At 45.2% G+C, this 17328-nt stretch overlaps 2 protein-coding genes across 2 annotated transcripts; both read right to left on the bottom strand.

Moving 5' to 3' along the window:
* Positions 1–762: 762 nt before the first annotated feature.
* On the bottom strand, positions 763–3401 carry NDUFA6 (NADH:ubiquinone oxidoreductase subunit A6). The gene is made up of 3 exons (XM_069002549.1): positions 3228–3401; positions 2929–3044; positions 763–1732 (listed from the first exon to the last, which is right to left on the bottom strand). Exons 1-3 carry the CDS (start codon positions 3352–3354, stop codon positions 1601–1603), a joined length of 375 nt encoding a protein of 124 aa, XP_068858650.1. The 5' UTR covers positions 3355–3401; the 3' UTR covers positions 763–1600.
* A 637-nt stretch (positions 3402–4038) lies between these two features.
* Positions 4039–13884, bottom strand: LOC138103905 (cytochrome P450 2D6). Its single transcript, XM_069002536.1, has 9 exons — positions 13485–13884; positions 11048–11219; positions 10191–10343; positions 9438–9598; positions 9141–9314; positions 7192–7333; positions 6408–6595; positions 5329–5470; positions 4039–5200 (listed from the first exon to the last, which is right to left on the bottom strand). Exons 1-9 carry the CDS (start codon positions 13695–13697, stop codon positions 5022–5024), a joined length of 1524 nt encoding a protein of 507 aa, XP_068858637.1. The 5' UTR covers positions 13698–13884; the 3' UTR covers positions 4039–5021.
* Between the last annotated feature and the right edge of the window lie 3444 nt (positions 13885–17328).

Genomic DNA, 17328 nt, shown 5'->3' with positions numbered 1-17328 from the left:
TTCTTAACGGTTTGTGAACTTCAACTCCTCTTTTCATAGAAGTGCTTACTATTGCATTTAAATCCTTGTATAATAGACTTAGAAGGTCTTCTCTGCTGCTATGGCACAGGAAGAGTATCTTTAGTTGCATCAGACCAGCTGTTTTCTCAAACTGAAACAGGTCGGTCAATTATTTATTTTTCTTAAGCCAGCATTGCCCCAGTGTCTCATGGTTTCTGGTCACTAGATCTGGCCTCTTCTCTTGACTGCCCACTTTTTCCCTTCCTTATTGGTGTTGCTGTTGAAAAGTTACTTTTAATGTTGCACACATTGGGCAGGGTGTATAGTTCCAACAGCCACATTTGCTCCCTTATTCTTTGGCACAGCTTTTAATGTTAGCTCAATAACTCTGCAGCATGGCTACAGAGAAAAAAGGGAGCCTGTAATCTGAGGAAACCTAAGAGCTGTAGCTGAAGGCAGCTGTCAGGTTCTTAAGTCACTTGGGATCTGACTTGCCCCCTTCTTCCCCAAAGCCACTTGAGAAGTGGTTATTCCAGTTCAGCTGCTCTTGAGAGCCAAACATGTACCTGCTGCTGTCTTACCTGCTGCCCAAATCCTTTTCACTGCTTTATCCCACAGTCTGTCCTGGGCCCCTCCTGACTGTGTCAACCCTGTCCTTAAAAACATGCCACCCCTGAAGCCTCAAGGTACCTATGTACACATCCCTGACGAGTGCTGTGTTACAGTCCTCATAAGGGGAAGAAAGCTCCAGTATTTATAAAGGCTGGATAAAAAGTTTATTTAGGCTGGATAAAAAGAAGTTAGAGTGTACTACAAACACCCAGTGCTAGTCACATCTGGGGGAGCTCCAGCACCAAGTTATCTGCTGAAAACCTGTTCTGACTGGTGAAAGAATAAATTTTCCTTACCCTTCTCCAAAGGGAGCTACTAATTCTTGATTCAGTGGAGGAGGTGATGGTAGGACACCATCTCCTGCTAAACTTCAGAAGCCCTTACAGACCCTTCCTATTCTAGAAAACAGTACAATCCCCCCTTTTTCAGGTGATTTCATTTTACAGCAGAGAAATGAACTCTGCTGATGTTTTAAAGCACAAGGCTTTATTTGCCTATTGGATTTTATATATTCTCTGTGAGGAACTAAGGAGACTGACATCCAATAAAAAACACAAGGTCAACAAAGTCATAGCATGAAATTGCAAGACAGTGCATGAATACAGATGAACCTACAGATGAGCCTCAAGCACAAGAATATTTCTGTGACTACGGTGGCTTTTCTGAAGGCCTGCTCTTTTCCTCACAGAGCTAACATCTACAGATGTGGCTGTAGGCTAAGCACAAAGCCCCACAGCCAGGTTGTGCTGTGGTTATTCAGCAGACGCCCCAGGACAAGTGATGGGACAAATGCCATCCCTGAAAATACACACTGGTAAAACTAGGAAATTACAGCTCTTCAAACAGATCATAATCACTTGCACATGCTCTGGATTCACCTACTCATTAGGCTCCTAGGATGCCAGAGAATCTCTTTGTATGGATTTTTTTTTTCTATTGTATAGAACTTTATTTGTAATATAAGGCAAGAAGACACAGAGTCAGTTTCTCAGGGATTGTGGCCCGCATAGAATTTGGACAGAAAGTCTTTAGGTTGCGGGGTTTCCGTCTCGTGGAAGTACCTCATGACGTGAGTCCTCTGCTTCCAGACGTGAATGGTTTCTTGAAGCTCCATTTTGCCCTGCACACAGACAAGAATTTTAGACTAGTTCTCAAGTTAGAGCCCAAGTCCAACCACACAGCACTGTGAAAGTTATTTGAATGCACTTAGAAACACCTAAGTAAAAAATAGCTGCATCGACAGTTCTGTACTCCTACAGCCTGCATACATCACCTACACTGTGACACAAATATACTGTTCCTGCCTTGGGACTTAAGTTGATGTCTCTGCAGCAGAGCTTCCCAGCCCTGTGAAACAGGCAAGAGACTCTGTCCCCTTCTTAAAGCCTGCTTTGTTTCTCTCATGACCAGCACCTCCCATAAAATTCTACACAACATTTCTAACTTTCGAGCACCTCTACTGAATTTGGGTGAACAGCAACATGTTCGCTGTAACATTAACTGCTGCCAAGTGCTTTGCACCAGTATCACCACCAAAGAGATATGCACCTTCTCCATGACTCCAATCTTTTGTAACGGTTTTGTAGGATGGTAGCACAGAGCAAAATGAGACTGCCTGGAATTGTCACCTCCCATACTATCTAGGATTCTGCTTCCAGATTTTTTCATCATATAAGGACAGAATAATTGTCTCAAAATGCAAGAAACAAAACAGGTGAGCATGGCAATCCTTGGTTGGAAGCTTTCTAATAATGCACTGGAGCTGCAGAGGTCAGTTACTGTTGCTCAGACGCACTTTGAAGCCTGGTGTGCTGATTATTGCTTTGAAGCAGACAGGTCTCTCAGGCCTGTAACACCAGGCTACAGATGTGTTACAGAGTTGGAGTGTTCTGCCACCCAAAACCAGCCTCCCACCAACTACTGACGCTGTACTATGTGTTTCAGAATCAGCGAAGAAAACCATTTTCCAATCCAAGGAAGTACTGTAGAGGGTAGAAAGTTCATTTTTAATAGTAAACCAGTAAGCAGCACCTATTTTTCCCTTTCTTTGACTGTTGTTGTTAAGAAAAGCAAGCAAGCAACAAAAATAAACAACAAACTCAGTATTTTAACTGCTGCTTTGCTTGACATACACTTGCTGAATTCTAAAGCAGCCTCATCCCTTATCAACAGGTTTGCTGACACAGATAAACCAATCCAACTGCAAGAGACAACACTCCACAGACAGACTGGTACAGAGTTGTCCCTCTCCTCCGTCACACCACCAATCACCCACATTCTTTGCAGCTTCAACAACTCAGGAATAGCTGTTTGTACCTTAATAACCAGCATGTCTATCACGCGTGGATCCGTAACGTGAGCATTCTTCATGAACATCTCCCGCACCTTGTTACGCCCCTGTTTCACCGTGATGTCCAGCTGGTACAGGTGCACTAAGAGAAACACAACATCTACTGCGATCATCCACGTCGCTGTGCACTTGTTCCACCGGCAACGTGCAACCTACAAATCGCTACACGGTCACTCGTTCATGCGATGCCCGCCGGCTTCACCCAATGTCATTAAGGCCGTTCCGACCTTGAGCCCCCGCGGCAGGCCCCGAGTCCCTCACCCACCCGTGTTGGGCACCTCGCGGTACCAGGCCCGATACAGCTCCCTGACGCGCCGCTTCGCCTCGCCCAGGTCCCGGCTGAAGATCGGCTTCACGGCGGCCGACACAACTCCCTTGCCCGCCACCGCCATCTTGCTGCCGCCGCCACCTTCCCCGCCGCCACCTTCCCCCGCCGCCCGCGGGAACGCGCAAGGCACAGCAACTTCTCCTATTGGCTGGCTGAGCTGCCACTCCAGCCTTCCGGGGCGGAGACCTCCCATCCGATTGGTCAGAAGAAACGCCAATCATCGCTGCTGCAAGGGGTGGAGCAGCCGGTGGGCGGGTCCGTGTTGGCCCCGCCTCCTGAGGCCGTCGGGTCCGCACCGCCCCTCAGAGCCCGCACCGCCCCTCAGAGCCCGCTCCTCCCTCAGGGCGGGGCGGGGGCTGTGAGGGGGAGCGCTGTGTTTGTTTCCTTGGCCCCCCCAAATGCCGCCATCGGCTCGTGTTCGCTCGTGCAGCTGGACTTTCTTTCAGTGCGCTCTTGGATGCTAGAAACACAGTCCCTCTCCTAGCTATCCCCGCGTTTTTATCCAAATACACGAATGCCCGGACCCTCTCTGAAGTTAAGTTCTCTTTAAACACACTTAGGTGTGTGCTGGCAACTATACACCCAAACCCATTCAGTTCAGTGTCATTGAACAGACCAGAAAAGTAACACTGAAATGATCTTGAAAGACGCAGGTGTGGCGCTGGGTGTGAGGCGAGAAATCTCAGGTGAGTATCAGAGGCAGGAGCACAGCAGGACTGAGGCAACCACAAAGAGAAGGAGCAAGAAAGAAGATTTCACATAATTTTTATTCTTTCAAGTTATTTTGTAGATGAAAAGCATAAATGTGCAGTTCCTGCTGAAGTACAAATCTTAATTATGTTAATAAGTATTTGTATAATTCAATAGCTTTCATAGCTTCCAAAATTACTATTACACAAAATTACTAGTACACACGTGCACTCGATTTCAGATTTTTTTTTTTTTAGTGGTCGTTATACATAGGAGCTCCTTCGTGCTATTGTCTTTTCAGATGTGGTAAGGCAGCTACTACTAATTTAAACCAACATATCTTTACATCTTGCAAAACCATTTGTCAGGAATATTGCAGGAAGAAAGAGAAAGGTAACTCTGAAATCCATGGCCATACAGTTTCAATGAGTGTAACTCCATCCCTTTGCAAGTTCCAAACCTGCCCAAGAGCTGACTTTATGTATTGCCGAAAAAAAGTTTTAATTAGAGGAGATAGTAAATCTAAACACCAGGATTTCTCTTTAAATGTATTTATAGAAATTTCTGTATTTCACAAATGACCTTCTTCTGTGGCTGAAACACCATATGGATTATTTATGTACTCCTTGATATTTACGCCTACTGGAAGCATAGCGTGACATAAGGGTTGTCAGGATTAAAACTTACTTTCTTTGAGGCTATAAATTAAGACAATGGCATATTTGTGCAAGACATGGCAGTATGTAATAAACAGGAATGAATGAAGGGGACATATATGTCTTGAATGGTAAGATTTTTCAGGAGCACTACTCTGAAACCACATTTAAATGTCACCTTGTTGTTTAAGCTGAAGCTCTCTTGTCTGATTCAAGAACCACGACTAGAATTAAGCTAAACAAGATACTGGCCTAGATCCTTGCTTTACACAGATGTGGCCTTCTGCATAGACTTGAGTTGGAACCTGGCACGATCCTGCCTAAACTGTTTCTGACATAGTCTGGGTGGGTGGTGGTCTGTGAGTGAAAGGAGAGCGCTGTGCACTCATCTTGGGAGAGCTCGCAACATGTATGGGTGTGGGGAGTTTGTGAGAGCAAAGTGACCGTCATCCTGCGGCCTGGGCTGGTCCTCAGGGAGCACGAAAGTGAATTTCTGCAAGAGACTGGTAAAGAAAAGAAAGAGCTCCATCCTGGCCAGCTGTTCTCCTGGACAGGCACGGCGACCTGCAAGAGAGGGAGTAGAAAGTGTTTGTCAAAGAGGGCAACAATCCATGCTGGAATTGCTGCAGGGAGAGCAGACCATCCTCCTGCTGTGCTTCTGACTTGCAGCTGAATCCTCCCCTCATATTTACCTGCTGAGAAGGGCAGGAAGGCCTCTGGTTTCACAAACTGCCCGTTTGCATCCAGGAAGTGTTCAGGGTAAAACTCGTGTGGTTTCTCCCAGACTGTCTCATCCTTCAGCACGGAAGACAAGTTGGTGATGATTGTTGTCCCCTGCACTCCCCCACAAGAGGAAACAACTTAGGTGAGAACAGCAGCATTATCTTGGCACAACAGAACAGTGCTGGTCCCTCTTTAGTCTGTGTCTCCCATCTAATAGCAGCCATCATTTGGTGCCTGAGCATAAGGCACCCGTTTCCACTTCTGCATGTTATTGAAGCAGAGGTAAAGCAGGGCCCTTTTCCAATGGCATATGGTGCCTGCCCTACACTCTGAAGCATCTGAACTTTTGCAATTTGTATCCTTTCAAAGGCTGTTGCATGCAAATGCCAATTTCATGGTTACTCAGTGGAAACAGCCTCTGCTTCTCAGATCCTCCCGGACTTGTTTTATAGCTGCAGAGAAAAAGCTGACTGACAGACTTCAAAGTCCGACTTTCACAGGGACCATGGAAAATCGCAAAGCTTTCCTGTTTCACATGTCAAGGTTCTAAACCAGAAGAGATACCACAAGGCTAAAAAATAAAAAAATTAAAAAATCCCAGTCTTGAATTCTGCCACTGCTGCCAGGGCAGCTGCTTGTCACAGTTTGGAGCTGGTCTGAATGCCAATGGTGTTTGAATAGCTTCAGAGCTAGAATTTAGCTACTACCATCTCAGGAAAGCCAGTAAGCTGGTGTTACGTACCTCCAGAGAGCCTGTTAGGCTTCTTCCGACACAGGCAGGGAATATCACGACTCATTGAGAGGAAAGGAAACCTTTGTACTGAGCTGCCACTGCAGTTGGGTTCCCACACAACAAGCGTAAGCGTAGAGCACAAATATGACCATCTGCCTGAATTTAGCATTTCAAAATGTCTTATTTTAGTGCTCAACAGTGACTGTAATTGGGGCTGGAAATGCAACACTGCAGGGTTGGATGGGATCATCCCCACTCCATGCCTGGCATCTGCACAAGGAGAGGATGCTATATTGCTTATCTGGTCACGGTCACCTTGGGAATAAAGAAGCCTTGCAACTCGGTGTCCCGGTACGTCATGTGAGGTAGCGCAACAGGAACAATATCCCCGTAGCGTTGCACTTCATGGATCACAGCATTAGTGTAAGGCATGCTTGCTTGGTCCTTCATGGTGGGGGGTCTCTCTCTGCCAATCACTTTATCAATCTCTGCCTGGACCTTACCTGAAAGCAGAATAGATAAGGAATTAGAGGACTCTTAGATAACCAGAAGGAGCTGGTACAAGTTGAAGGAAGACTGGCTGCCTGAGATTGTAGGCACTGTGTGAGAACAAGACAAGCAGTTAGAGATAGGAACAGAAACCAGATGGGAAGGCATTTTTCAGTTGACCGGTGTCTCTGTATAACTGTCCTTTGCTCATAGCATCTTTAATAAAGGCCTTGCCACTTGACATGCTACCTGACCCCTCCTCTATGCAGCTTGTAGGGTACCCAGGCAAGCAGCATTTGAGAATTTAAACTGATCAGCATCTATTCCAAATACTGGAAGAGGGTGCACTGACCACTGCAAGTCCCCAGGTGAAGCCCTCAAAATGAAGGAGAGAGAGAACTTGCCCGTCCACCTCCAGTCTTTTTATCACAGCTTCCCCCCTGCCAGAGCTGGGAAGCTTTGGGAAGTGTTTCTCCTGGTTTCTGCTAGACCAACAATCACCAAAGCTGTTCCTCATTGCAAAATCCATGGAGAGATATTCAGCCTTCTTGCAGAAAAATGAGTCTTGAAGGGAGGAGGCCACACTTCTGTAAGTAAGATTCTGACTTACTCTGTATTTCTGGGTGGAGAAGCATATACAGCAGTGCCCATCGGAGAGTGGTGGAGCTGGTCTCAGAACCAGCTGTAAACAAGTCTACAGCCACCAGACGAAGGTTGTTATAGTGGAACCCATTCTCTTCAGCTGCCTTACCCTGGGGAGAGCAAACAAGTGGGTGACTGGAGCTGGGGTATTGGCTGGGCAAGAAGACCACTGCCCAGAGAAGTACTGAGAAGCACTAGATCCACTTTTTAGCGTGTGTTCCTGTTTTTCATTGGAGAGTGGAGCACAGCACAGGTGACAGTCTGAGCTTTATAACCCTGTTACCTCCTGTATTTAAAAGTCCTTGACCACCTCCAATATACTCAGAGAAGAATGCTACCCCTGCCTTTAGGACAGAAGTAAACACCTTGTGCTCTCAGCTCAAACAGGCAGCAGACCCCTGCCACTCACTGTAACATCTTCCCCCAAAGAAGGTGGAACACAGTTATTCAGATTTGATCAGATGATAAAAGCCACAGAGTAGAGAGGAGGCTGCATTGATGTGGCAAATGCAAAATTAGCATTATTTTAAGGGGGTTATCTCTAGCTATGCATTACAGGTTCTTGCTGCTCCTGCCCTGATATTTTCTTACAACTGAAAAAAAAAATGATCAGAGTATTATTGCTGCCTATTAAGTCTGCAACACCACTTTCAGCAAAACTGGTCTCTCATCCAAATGCTAATTGAGTTCAAATTTGTTAGCATATAAGATATGACAAGCTCTCTGCATGAGTTCATCTACTTGTCTTTTCTAATCCTCTTTATACTTGCCTTTTCTAGGGACTAGCTTCTGTTAAGTTAGTCTGTATATTTAGATGCTATTGTAATACGGATAGCAATTAATAATGCATTTAAGACTCAACTGTTATTCCAATAAAGGATCTCAGACAAAAGAGTTTGGGACTGACTTGACCAAAGTTAACTCAGGAGAGGGGTTTATCAGACTGGTTTATCAGGTGATCTTAGTGAACAGAAGAGAGATGTGACAAGAGGCAGCGTGGTCAGGCTCACATCCATCCCCAAGTTGTACCACTGTGTAGACTAATGTAGGTCATGTTGCTCTGCTCATGTGAGCTGGGGGAGCAACACATGGGCTGGAGGTGCCCGACCCCCATAGCATGGCAGGGTTTGTTATGCAGAGCAGCAGTCCAGCCTGAGGATTTGGATGGTGGAAGCGATTTGCAAGCAGAATTTGCTCATATTGCTCATCTGGCACTTGAAATTTAGTGAATCCATGTGCAGAAACATATGGTGGATGGATAGGCTGACCCAAATACCTTTGATCTTATACTGACTTTGTGCCTGACTGAATTGAAGGAAAGACTCCTTTTAATTTCAGTGAAGTTCTGATTTAGGCCTTCTGATATCTAGCAAACTAGTTCTTAGCAAGCAATTAAAAAATACACATCCTAAAGGAGACACTGTTGTTTCAAGTCATAACTTGGCTTAAAGACAGGCTACAGACAGGGCAATGACACCAAAAAGCCAGTCTGTTGCTCCAGTTTCGTAGCTGATTTTGAGGCATCAGTCATTAAGGCACTGACATGACACAGAATCTTGCATGCTGACTTGTTCCCTGGTGCAAACTTGGGACTATTAGTGGATTCTCAATCACTGCCTTTTTTAAAGGCCTTCAAATTTTTGTAGGCTGGAAAGAAGGAAGTTGCTAGATTCTGAAGGAAATGTGAAGGTAGAAAATGGAAACAAGAACATCAGCAGATAATATAGTGTCTTAAGACAATAAAAGAGCTTACGGCGTGAAGAGCACCTTTCATCTCAAGATGCAATGTGTAATGAAAAAGTAGGAAGTTAGTTGCTAAGAGGTTTTATACAGCTCTATGAGGAAAGTCAGCTTCACAAGCTTGAACAGGCCAAGAAACTACTCCTGACTCCAGAGGGTCTGCTGGTGTCACCCTACCTTCTCCATTTCCTTTAAAAACACATCTGTGAGATCTCGGGTGTGAGCAGGGTCCCAGGTCTTCATATGCTTGTCTATGACCACATCTATGAAGTCCATCAACTCCTTTTGTCCTTGAAAGACCTTCTGTGAGAGTCCAGGGATGCGCACCAAAATGGGCACGGCATTAAGAAGCTGGGATGTGAGAACCGGAGAAAGAGAGAGAGAAAAGATATTACATGATGCAAAAAAAGAAAAATTATGGAAACACAATTCTCTCAAGCAATAGAGGGCAGCTTCTTACAGCTTTTGGTTTACCTGAGGCAGGAATCCAGTTTCTTGATCCAGGGAATCTTGAACTAACTGTGACAGCCTCTTGAATCTTCCATCACCATAGTCAAAACGGTCTCCAAAGACAATGGTGCAGATTATGTTGCAGACAGCATTATTTAGAAGAACATGCATATCAAAAGATTTACCTGAAAATGGAGATGGAGACCAAGCCATGAAGCTCAGCAACACCAAGCTGTTGGACCTCATCTGTCAGCAATGAGAATACACAAATGCTTTCTTGATGACACCAGGAGAAAAAGCCCCCACACCACTCAAAGCTAGGACATGAAGATCATCTCATTCTTATTAATATTTGCTTGATTTGTGTTTAAAGGAGAAAACTGCCAAGAAAAACTGAGTTTTTCTGTGACTTGACAGGTAACACTTTGTTCTGTGTCTGGTTGACAGGCTGTGAACTCTCAGCTGCATTTTTATTGCATATGATAATATCAATATGTTCCACTAAACTTCATAGAGTTACTGAGCTCTGCGAATAATTCTGTTTTACCTCTCTATTTCTAATTTCCTCTTTGTTTACTGTTTCAAATGGATTAGTGTTGTGGTAGCCCCACTGTGTAAAGCAGAAGTGGCTCCAAGGAATGCACATAGACTAGAAAAACTGCGTTTGCATGGAAAGAGAGCACTGCATGCAAACAAGAGTGGCTGTAGTATTTCTTCTCTCTGCATCACTGTATTGCCTTTTTCTGTGATTTCCCCATCCTTGTGGATGTCACAAACCTTCTTTAGACTTGACTGCAGAACAAAGAAATCCAGCTTCCTCTACCACTCGCTCCTCCAAGGATTTCTTTCCCATCCCAAAGTTCCTCAGGGTAGAGAGTGTAAATCTCCTTAGCTCCTTCCAGACATGCCCGTATCTTGCTACAACAATCCCTGGAATTGTGGATGAGCAAGAAATGTCAGATATCTGACTTTTACATCAAGCAAATTTTGCTACAGAACAGCAGTTGTGAGTCTGGAGGTACAGGTCTGTGTGGATAGATGAAACAGTCTGACCTTGTGCAGCTTGTTCATACAGCAATTCTGAAATGGATCACTGCACCTTCTAATGCCTGTGCATGGCTGGCAAAGGTTCAGGGGGATTCAGTGGGAGAAACAAGGGCTGCTAAGGATAAAGGAATCACCCCTCCAAACCATTCAGCATTGTTCCCATAGCTTGTGTGAACTGGGTAGCAACTTGTGCCACCACACAGGAGCTGAGGATGTGATGTGGGCAGGATGCTGGACAATACTCTGTCTTGGATGAAAGTCACCGTATTTTTTTGCAACAACAACTTGCATGTAACATTTTGCATAAGCATTTTGTCTTACATAAGCACCATAAGCACTAATCACTGGCAGGAAAGTTGTAGCACTGATAGTGTCCTTACACAGCTGAAGAGGTGTGTGCTTGCTGGAGCTGTACTACAACCACTAAGGGGAGCCTCCATTAAATCAAATCCAAGTTTGTTGCCACCAAAGGGTGCCAGACATACAAGGGGGACATGAGAAAGTGCACCATACCGAGAGAATCTTGCCTCTACCCAATCCTTCTCATGCTAGTGCCATCAAGCAGTATCCATTTTCACGGGACTTGCCTTCAGAATTCTTTCCATAGCCCATATGTTCATATATTGGAAAGTACGGCCGGTCAGCAAAGTCCTCTGATTTGTGGACCAGGGCTTCCTTCACTGTTTTATACCCATTCAGCACTACCAGGTTGGTCCAGCAGTTCTGGAGACTGAAGATGTTTCCAAACTTCTTCTGAAGCTACCAAGATAAAAAAGCATGTCCCTGAAAATGATCTAACATCAGAAATATCACCATATCCTTCCTTAAGGCCTTTACTATTTAGTTATATTTGAGGTATTTTTATTCAGAGATCTTCAGCTGATCTTTGACCTTTATCTTTGCAGTGCAACTGCTCAGAACAGTGCCAAGCAGCAGCTGTAGCAGGGATCAATGCCCTGTAAGCAGAAAAATTTAGAATACATCTATCCTGGCCAAACTGTTGTTATTAACATTGTGCAAGTACTTATTTTTTTTGTCAAGAACCTTTTTGGGGATTTTCAAAGGCTGCATGCTCAATAAGGAATTATTTCCTAATGTTTCTATTTATTTTGATCTGAAAGAGTAAGTAAGTTTTGAGTTAGTCTGCTTCTGCTGAAGGAAATATTGATAATAAGGTGATATGTAATTTTTATTTAAAGATGCATTTGTACCTAAAGATCTACTTAGAAACAGGTTTCCAGCAACATGGTTGGAAAAGGCAATTCCACACTGGAATTTCAGGTCAGCTTTCTCCCTAAAAGGAGTGTACACATCTAGTATGACTGGTAACTGGCATACACCCTACATCTGCTGTGATCTGTAAGCCTTATAATGCTGAATCAGGATGACTGCACAGGTAATCCTGTCAGCCGTACACTCACCATGGGAGCTGGCCATGGAGCAAAGTCTTCTCCAGGTAGACAAGCCCTTTAACCAGACACAGACTCCTGGGAAGGCAGGTCAAAGCTCCCCTGCTAGTCAGGAACACTGAACAAAGCCCAGAAGCACGTTGCTCAAAGACAGTACAATAGTAGCAATGTGCCACAGTTTTCTTTTTCTTCTGTCTTTTTTTTGTTTGAAAGCTAAGATTCTTCATTTTTGCCCTGTAGCATTGCAAGGAATTGAAGTACTTAATACTGTATTTGCAGTAGGTTTGAAAAGGGAATTAGCACTTCACTGGCACTAGAAATATGTCATTAAAAATGATTACTGGTCAAGATTGTGGTTAGCATGACCCTGACGTGATATGATTTGGAAATGGTAAGCTTTGGACTATATGCAAGCAAACAATATAAATGCTATATTTAGTTTCTTCATTTGGCAGGTTTTGGACAGACAGCTGAACAGCGCTGTCCTAGAAAAGAGGCCTTTAGAGTTTGCAAGCTGAAGCACAAAACCCCCGTGGTTTATCTGCTGCAAGCTGTGCCGTGCTTTCCCTTTGAGAAAAGCTAAGCCCTGACTTTGAATAGGAACGCTACTGAGATTTTGGGCATTGCTGCTGGGGCAAATCCCACAGGCTGATCTCTTTAACTGAAACTGTCACACGCCTGCAGGCATGCTTCAGTAACTCGAAGGGAAGCCTGCCATTCCCGCAGCCACGTTCCCAGCCCACAGATATTTGTTTGTCTTCCCTCGTTTGTACATCCCTCTGCTCCTTTGCCCCCAAGCCTGCCCACATGTTAGGTTGGTAGCCAGCTCCTCTCACCAGGGGTACAGCACTGTCTCCCACTGAGCTCTTACAGAGATGGGGAGATAGAGGTTGGGAAATGTTGGTGTGTGATTATCTCTTTATCTGTGTTGGCCGGTCAGTGTCCTTAGGCAGTGACTTGCTTCATCCTGGACTTTGGAGAGGGCATTGCCCTTTGGCTTTGTTCAAGGGTAGTGATACTGAAATTGGCCAAAAAGAAACTTTCTAACACAATTTGAAGTATTAGAAAGCAGGCATTCTTTATTGTAGCACTGGACACCTCTAATAGAATGTTACAACAGGGAATTTATTCCATCACGATCATACATATTCATTGCAGTGGGCTTCCCAGCTAATACATAAACACCACTTTTCCTAGGACTTACCTGCATGCATCTGCCTTCTGCTGGAATTCCTTTTGTGGTCCTACAGGCTCATCTAAAGGTGTCTCTGGGAGTCATACTCACTGAGTGCTTCAATATTACCATATTACCTTTCCTTGAACTTTTTCTTTGGTCATGTGCTGTTGCTTCTTGTTACATAACTTGCCAAAACCCCTACTCTAGTCCTCATTATCTGTTTATCCGCTGTTCCCAGCTACGTTTATCATCTTGTGTGCATACTGTAACATTCTTTCATCTTTTTTGCTAGTTAGTCTTTATCTAGTAACTTCAGGGGAACTGAAAATTCCTATTCTCTGTGTTATGTACCTGTAGCTGATGCCAGGGTATGACCCACCCCTCCTGGGCCCGCAGTTGATTGTACGTGGAGTGTGTCACCGCAGGGATTGCACTCACCTGGCCGAAGGAGTGGTGGGGCTTGTGGAAGTCAACGGAGAACATGGTCCCGACGAACGGCAGCGACGCTGGGCCCGGCGGGTAACGGCTCCACTTCCTTCTGCGCTTCATGAAGTCAAGCAGTAAAGTAAACACTGTAAGAAAAATTCCCAGTATAGAGATGTTGCTCCAGATGGATGACAACTGGGACCCCAGCCACAGGAGCAATGCCATTGTGTAGCCTGTCTACTCCTTGATCTTCCTCTTTTCACCCAAGACTGTTGCTGCCTCCTTTTGCCTTTTCTCTTCTCCTCTCTCACTTTCTTGCCCAGACAGCTGCCCCTTTCCCCTTGCTTTCTCCTCTTCCCCACACTGCCCTTTTCTGCTGCACCTCTCTCCCTGCACTTGCTGACCTCTGAATATGAAACTTGGCTCAAACTATAAGCTCCTCCTCTGCTCACTTCAGCCTTAGGGGAGTGGTGATGAGGGTCATCCCTCCTCCTCCTCCTCCTCCTCCTCCTCCTCCTCCTCCTCCTCCTCCTCCTCCTCCTCCTCCTCCCCCCTCCCCCCCTCCCCCCCCTCCTCCCCCTCCGCCCCCTCCGCCCCCTCCGCCCCCTCCGCCCCCTCCGCCCCCTCCGCCCCCTCCCCCTACCTCCCTCCCCCTTCTCCCCCTCCAAAGCCCGAGCTCAGAGGCCTTTGTCCCTGCTGAAAGTGGCAGCTCCTGCCAACGATGCCCTCAGTGGGGCAGGGCTGGGTGAGCTCTGGGTGTGTGGGTGCCTTCTCTCGCAGCCAAAGAGAAGGTCACAACAACCAACCAGTCTTGCTGCGTTCTCGTGGGGCAGTTTGGAAAGAGTTTGTTTGAATATGTATCACCTTCTTGTTAGTACAGATAAGTCAAGGAAGAAGTAGCTCCTAAACACAGATCACCTGGGTTTCTGTTGGCAGGCTAAGGATAAGTTCCATTGGAACTTGAGAAAGGTCAGGTTAGGTCAAACATTCCCTTACAGGAGGCACTTATTACAGAAATTAGCCTAAAACAGTCACCTGAGATTTTAAAAATCATTTATGTGTCTAGGATTAATAATTTTTATTAAACTCCAAATGTCAGTCAGCACAATGACCTTGGCTTTTGTAGAGCACAGGCCAGCTACAAGGAAGAAATCACATGTATTACAAGGGGCCTCAAATTTGCAGCCTTTGGGGCAGCAGTAATGCCAACACAATTATGGAGTTAGTCAAAGTATTTCCTAAAGCAGCACAGCTGTGTGCTCCTGGCATCTCTGCCATCAGAGATCAATAAAACTTGCTCTTAGGACAGTCAGTTCTAGATAAAATGAAGCAGTAAGCCCATCACAGTCTGATCTGTGATCTCAGCATGATCAGGGAAAAAACTCCTAATGGAGCAATTGCTGCAGCAGTGATGGAGAGCTCAGGCTGCAAAGCAATGCACCTGCAAACGCTGTGCAGGCACTGCTGGTGTGCAGCCAGGGCCTCAAATGCCCCTTCCCCTGGGAGGGGAGGCACCTCAGTGCCCATTGTCTGTGTGCTGAGGTTACTACCTTGCTGGAGTCTCCACAGCAGGATCCTGTTTTGAAACCACCATGACTCAGGGTTCAGGGTTTGTCTCAAGTAGTTGTAAACAAACATGTGGAATGGGAAACAACTGGGGGAATTACCAGCCCCCACACAACTGCAGAATTGTGATTTCTTTTGAGTTACAGAGACATGCCAGGATAGTTCACAAGCCTGGAGAGCTGCCACAGATGGGCACAGTGTCTTCAGGAAGGACAGGCTGGAAACAGTGAGGGGTGGTTGTGTGCTGTGTAAAAGAGTGCCCAGAACTTGGCCATGGGAGAGGTGATGGGCCAGCTGAGTGCCTGTGGACAAGGAGAAGGTAGCAAAGGTCCTTTTGGAGCAGTGTTGTGCCAGGCACTCACTACAGACCTCTTGATAAAGGAGAGAAAGTCAGTAGAGCCATCCCACACAATCACAGGCCTTAGGGCTAACTCACGGTGTGCTTTAACTGAAGGGCTGCATGGTCAGGCACAATCTGGGTGGTTTCTCAAGCGTGCTTAAGACAGGTTCATGACACAGGTGATTGATGAGACAGCTGGAGGAGACGCTGTTCACAAAATAAGAAGAACTGGTTCAGGATATGATGGTCAAGGGTAACTTTGCCTGCAGCAACCATGAAACTGTGAAATACTAAATCCTGCAAGAAATCAGCAGTACAAACAGCATTACTGTCCTTAGTTTCACTTCATTTAGGGATTTCCTTGTCAGGATCCCAAAGAGAGCTGCCCTGGAGAGTGAAGGGGTCCAGAAGAGCTAGTTGTTCTTCAAGGGCAGCCTCCTCAAAGCATAAGATCAGTGCATCTCATTTATTTCCTTGACATTGTAAAGCCTTGAACACCATTTTCTACAGTATCCTGGTAGGTAAATCAATGACATACAGACTGCCAAGGTAGATGATAAAGTAGGTGGATAATTGCTCAGATTGTGGGGCTGAAAGAAGTGGGATCAAGAGTACAGAGTCCAGCTGGTGGATGATCACTAGTGACGTCCCTTAGGTATCTGTACTGGGGCTGACAAAGTTTAGGTTATTAACAACGTGGCAGATGGGACAGAGAGCACTCTTGGCAAGTCTAGGCTGGGAGTTTATTGGCTTTTGAGTACCCCCCACGTTTCAAACACTGTGAGGTCTGTGGAGACAGAGCTGCAACAGTTCTCTGCTCAGTGGGCTGACTTGAGCAGGAGATGTTGAATGATAAAAGATGATCAAGGGCTTCCTCCCACATTGATTTTCATGACCCATGCACTCAGATGACAGTGAAAAGATGGGAAATGTGGTCCCAAGAATGTCAGTGGACATTTCCTGATCACCCCACCCGTAAAAGGAAGTTACCTTGCCTGTTTCAGTTTATTTTGAGCTCGACCTTTATGAACTTCAGCTGAAAAATATCCACCTAGCTCCTTTCAGTTTTGCTTACCTTGGCTAGAACCAAAGGCTGTTGGACTCCCATCATTCACCTGTGGGCTCTAACAAGGATGGCTGATCAGAATTCAGGAAGTGGATTTAATTTTAATGAACATCACTCTGGAAGGCCATCAGAATAGGAACTCTCCAGCTACTCTGCTTCCTGTGGCTCAGCCTTGACATAAAGTGATAAAGCTGCAACCTGAGAAATGCATCAGCTAAAAAAAAAACCCCGACACTGACACTGACTTCCCAATTGACATCTTTCCAAAAGGTCACTTGGTAAATGATCCTTTCCTGCAAACCTGACAGCTCCTCCACTTTTGGCTAGTAGCATGGACTGCCAGTCCTGCAAAGGACTGGAACAAGTGCTATAGCTTCGTAATTTCAAAAGAACAGTTTTCAAAGCCAGCAAAGAAACAACAGACAACAAATCTCTTTCTGACAGAGAGAAAGAGAAAAGAGTAATTATTCTTCTGAAGAATGGAAGATGTTCATTTGCATTTCTTTTCAATAAAGTAATATTTTGAGCAATTTTCAAGTCAGGGAAAAAACCCTCCAAATCCATACATATTAATTTCAGCTAGCTGCCCTGCTGTGCTGGGTGCATGTCTTTGACTGTGCACAGTCAATTTAGAGACGAGCTAAGTGAAATTACAGAAGTTGCATGCAGACATCACTGTTCTTTGACTGAAGACACTGAAATACAAACAGAAAGGCAGCTTTAAGAAAAAAACCTATTAATATTGCAAAACAAAGCATCCAGAAGTAAGATAATGCAGGAGTTGCCTTTTTTTTTTTTTTTAGGCAATTTTAGTTGAGACTTTTTGTCCATATTGCCCATAGGATCATATTTAATTATAATTGCATGCTGTATTTCTTTTTTGA

Source organism: Aphelocoma coerulescens, chromosome 1A (genome assembly GCF_041296385.1).
Source record: "Aphelocoma coerulescens isolate FSJ_1873_10779 chromosome 1A, UR_Acoe_1.0, whole genome shotgun sequence".
Lineage (NCBI taxonomy): Eukaryota > Metazoa > Chordata > Aves > Passeriformes > Corvidae > Aphelocoma > Aphelocoma coerulescens.
Note: the sequence above shows the minus strand (reverse complement) of the source record. Positions and strands in the feature narration are given on the sequence as shown.

What these genes read in the sequence shown, in the direction of transcription:
- LOC138103905 (XM_069002536.1), bottom strand. Translation starts at nt 13,697, where the DNA reads ATGGCATTGCTCCTGTGGCTGGGGTCCCAGTTGTCATCCATCTGGAGC. An exon ending in CTATGGAAAGAATTCTGAAG is followed by an intron (nt 10,344 to 11,047) that starts GCAAGTCCCGTG and finishes CCACAATTCCAG; the next exon opens with GGATTGTTGTAGCAAGATAC. An exon ending in AAGGCTTCTTTATTCCCAAG is followed by an intron (nt 5,471 to 6,407) that starts GTGACCGTGACC and finishes GGGGGAGTGCAG; the next exon opens with GGGACAACAATCATCACCAA.
- NDUFA6 (XM_069002549.1), bottom strand. Translation starts at nt 3,354, where the DNA reads ATGGCGGTGGCGGGCAAGGGAGTTGTGTCGGCCGCCGTGAAGCCGATC. An exon ending in CCGCGAGGTGCCCAACACGG is followed by an intron (nt 3,045 to 3,227) that starts GTGGGTGAGGGA and finishes TGTTTCTCTTAG; the next exon opens with TGCACCTGTACCAGCTGGAC. An exon ending in TAGACATGCTGGTTATTAAG is followed by an intron (nt 1,733 to 2,928) that starts GTACAAACAGCT and finishes GTCTGTGTGCAG; the next exon opens with GGCAAAATGGAGCTTCAAGA.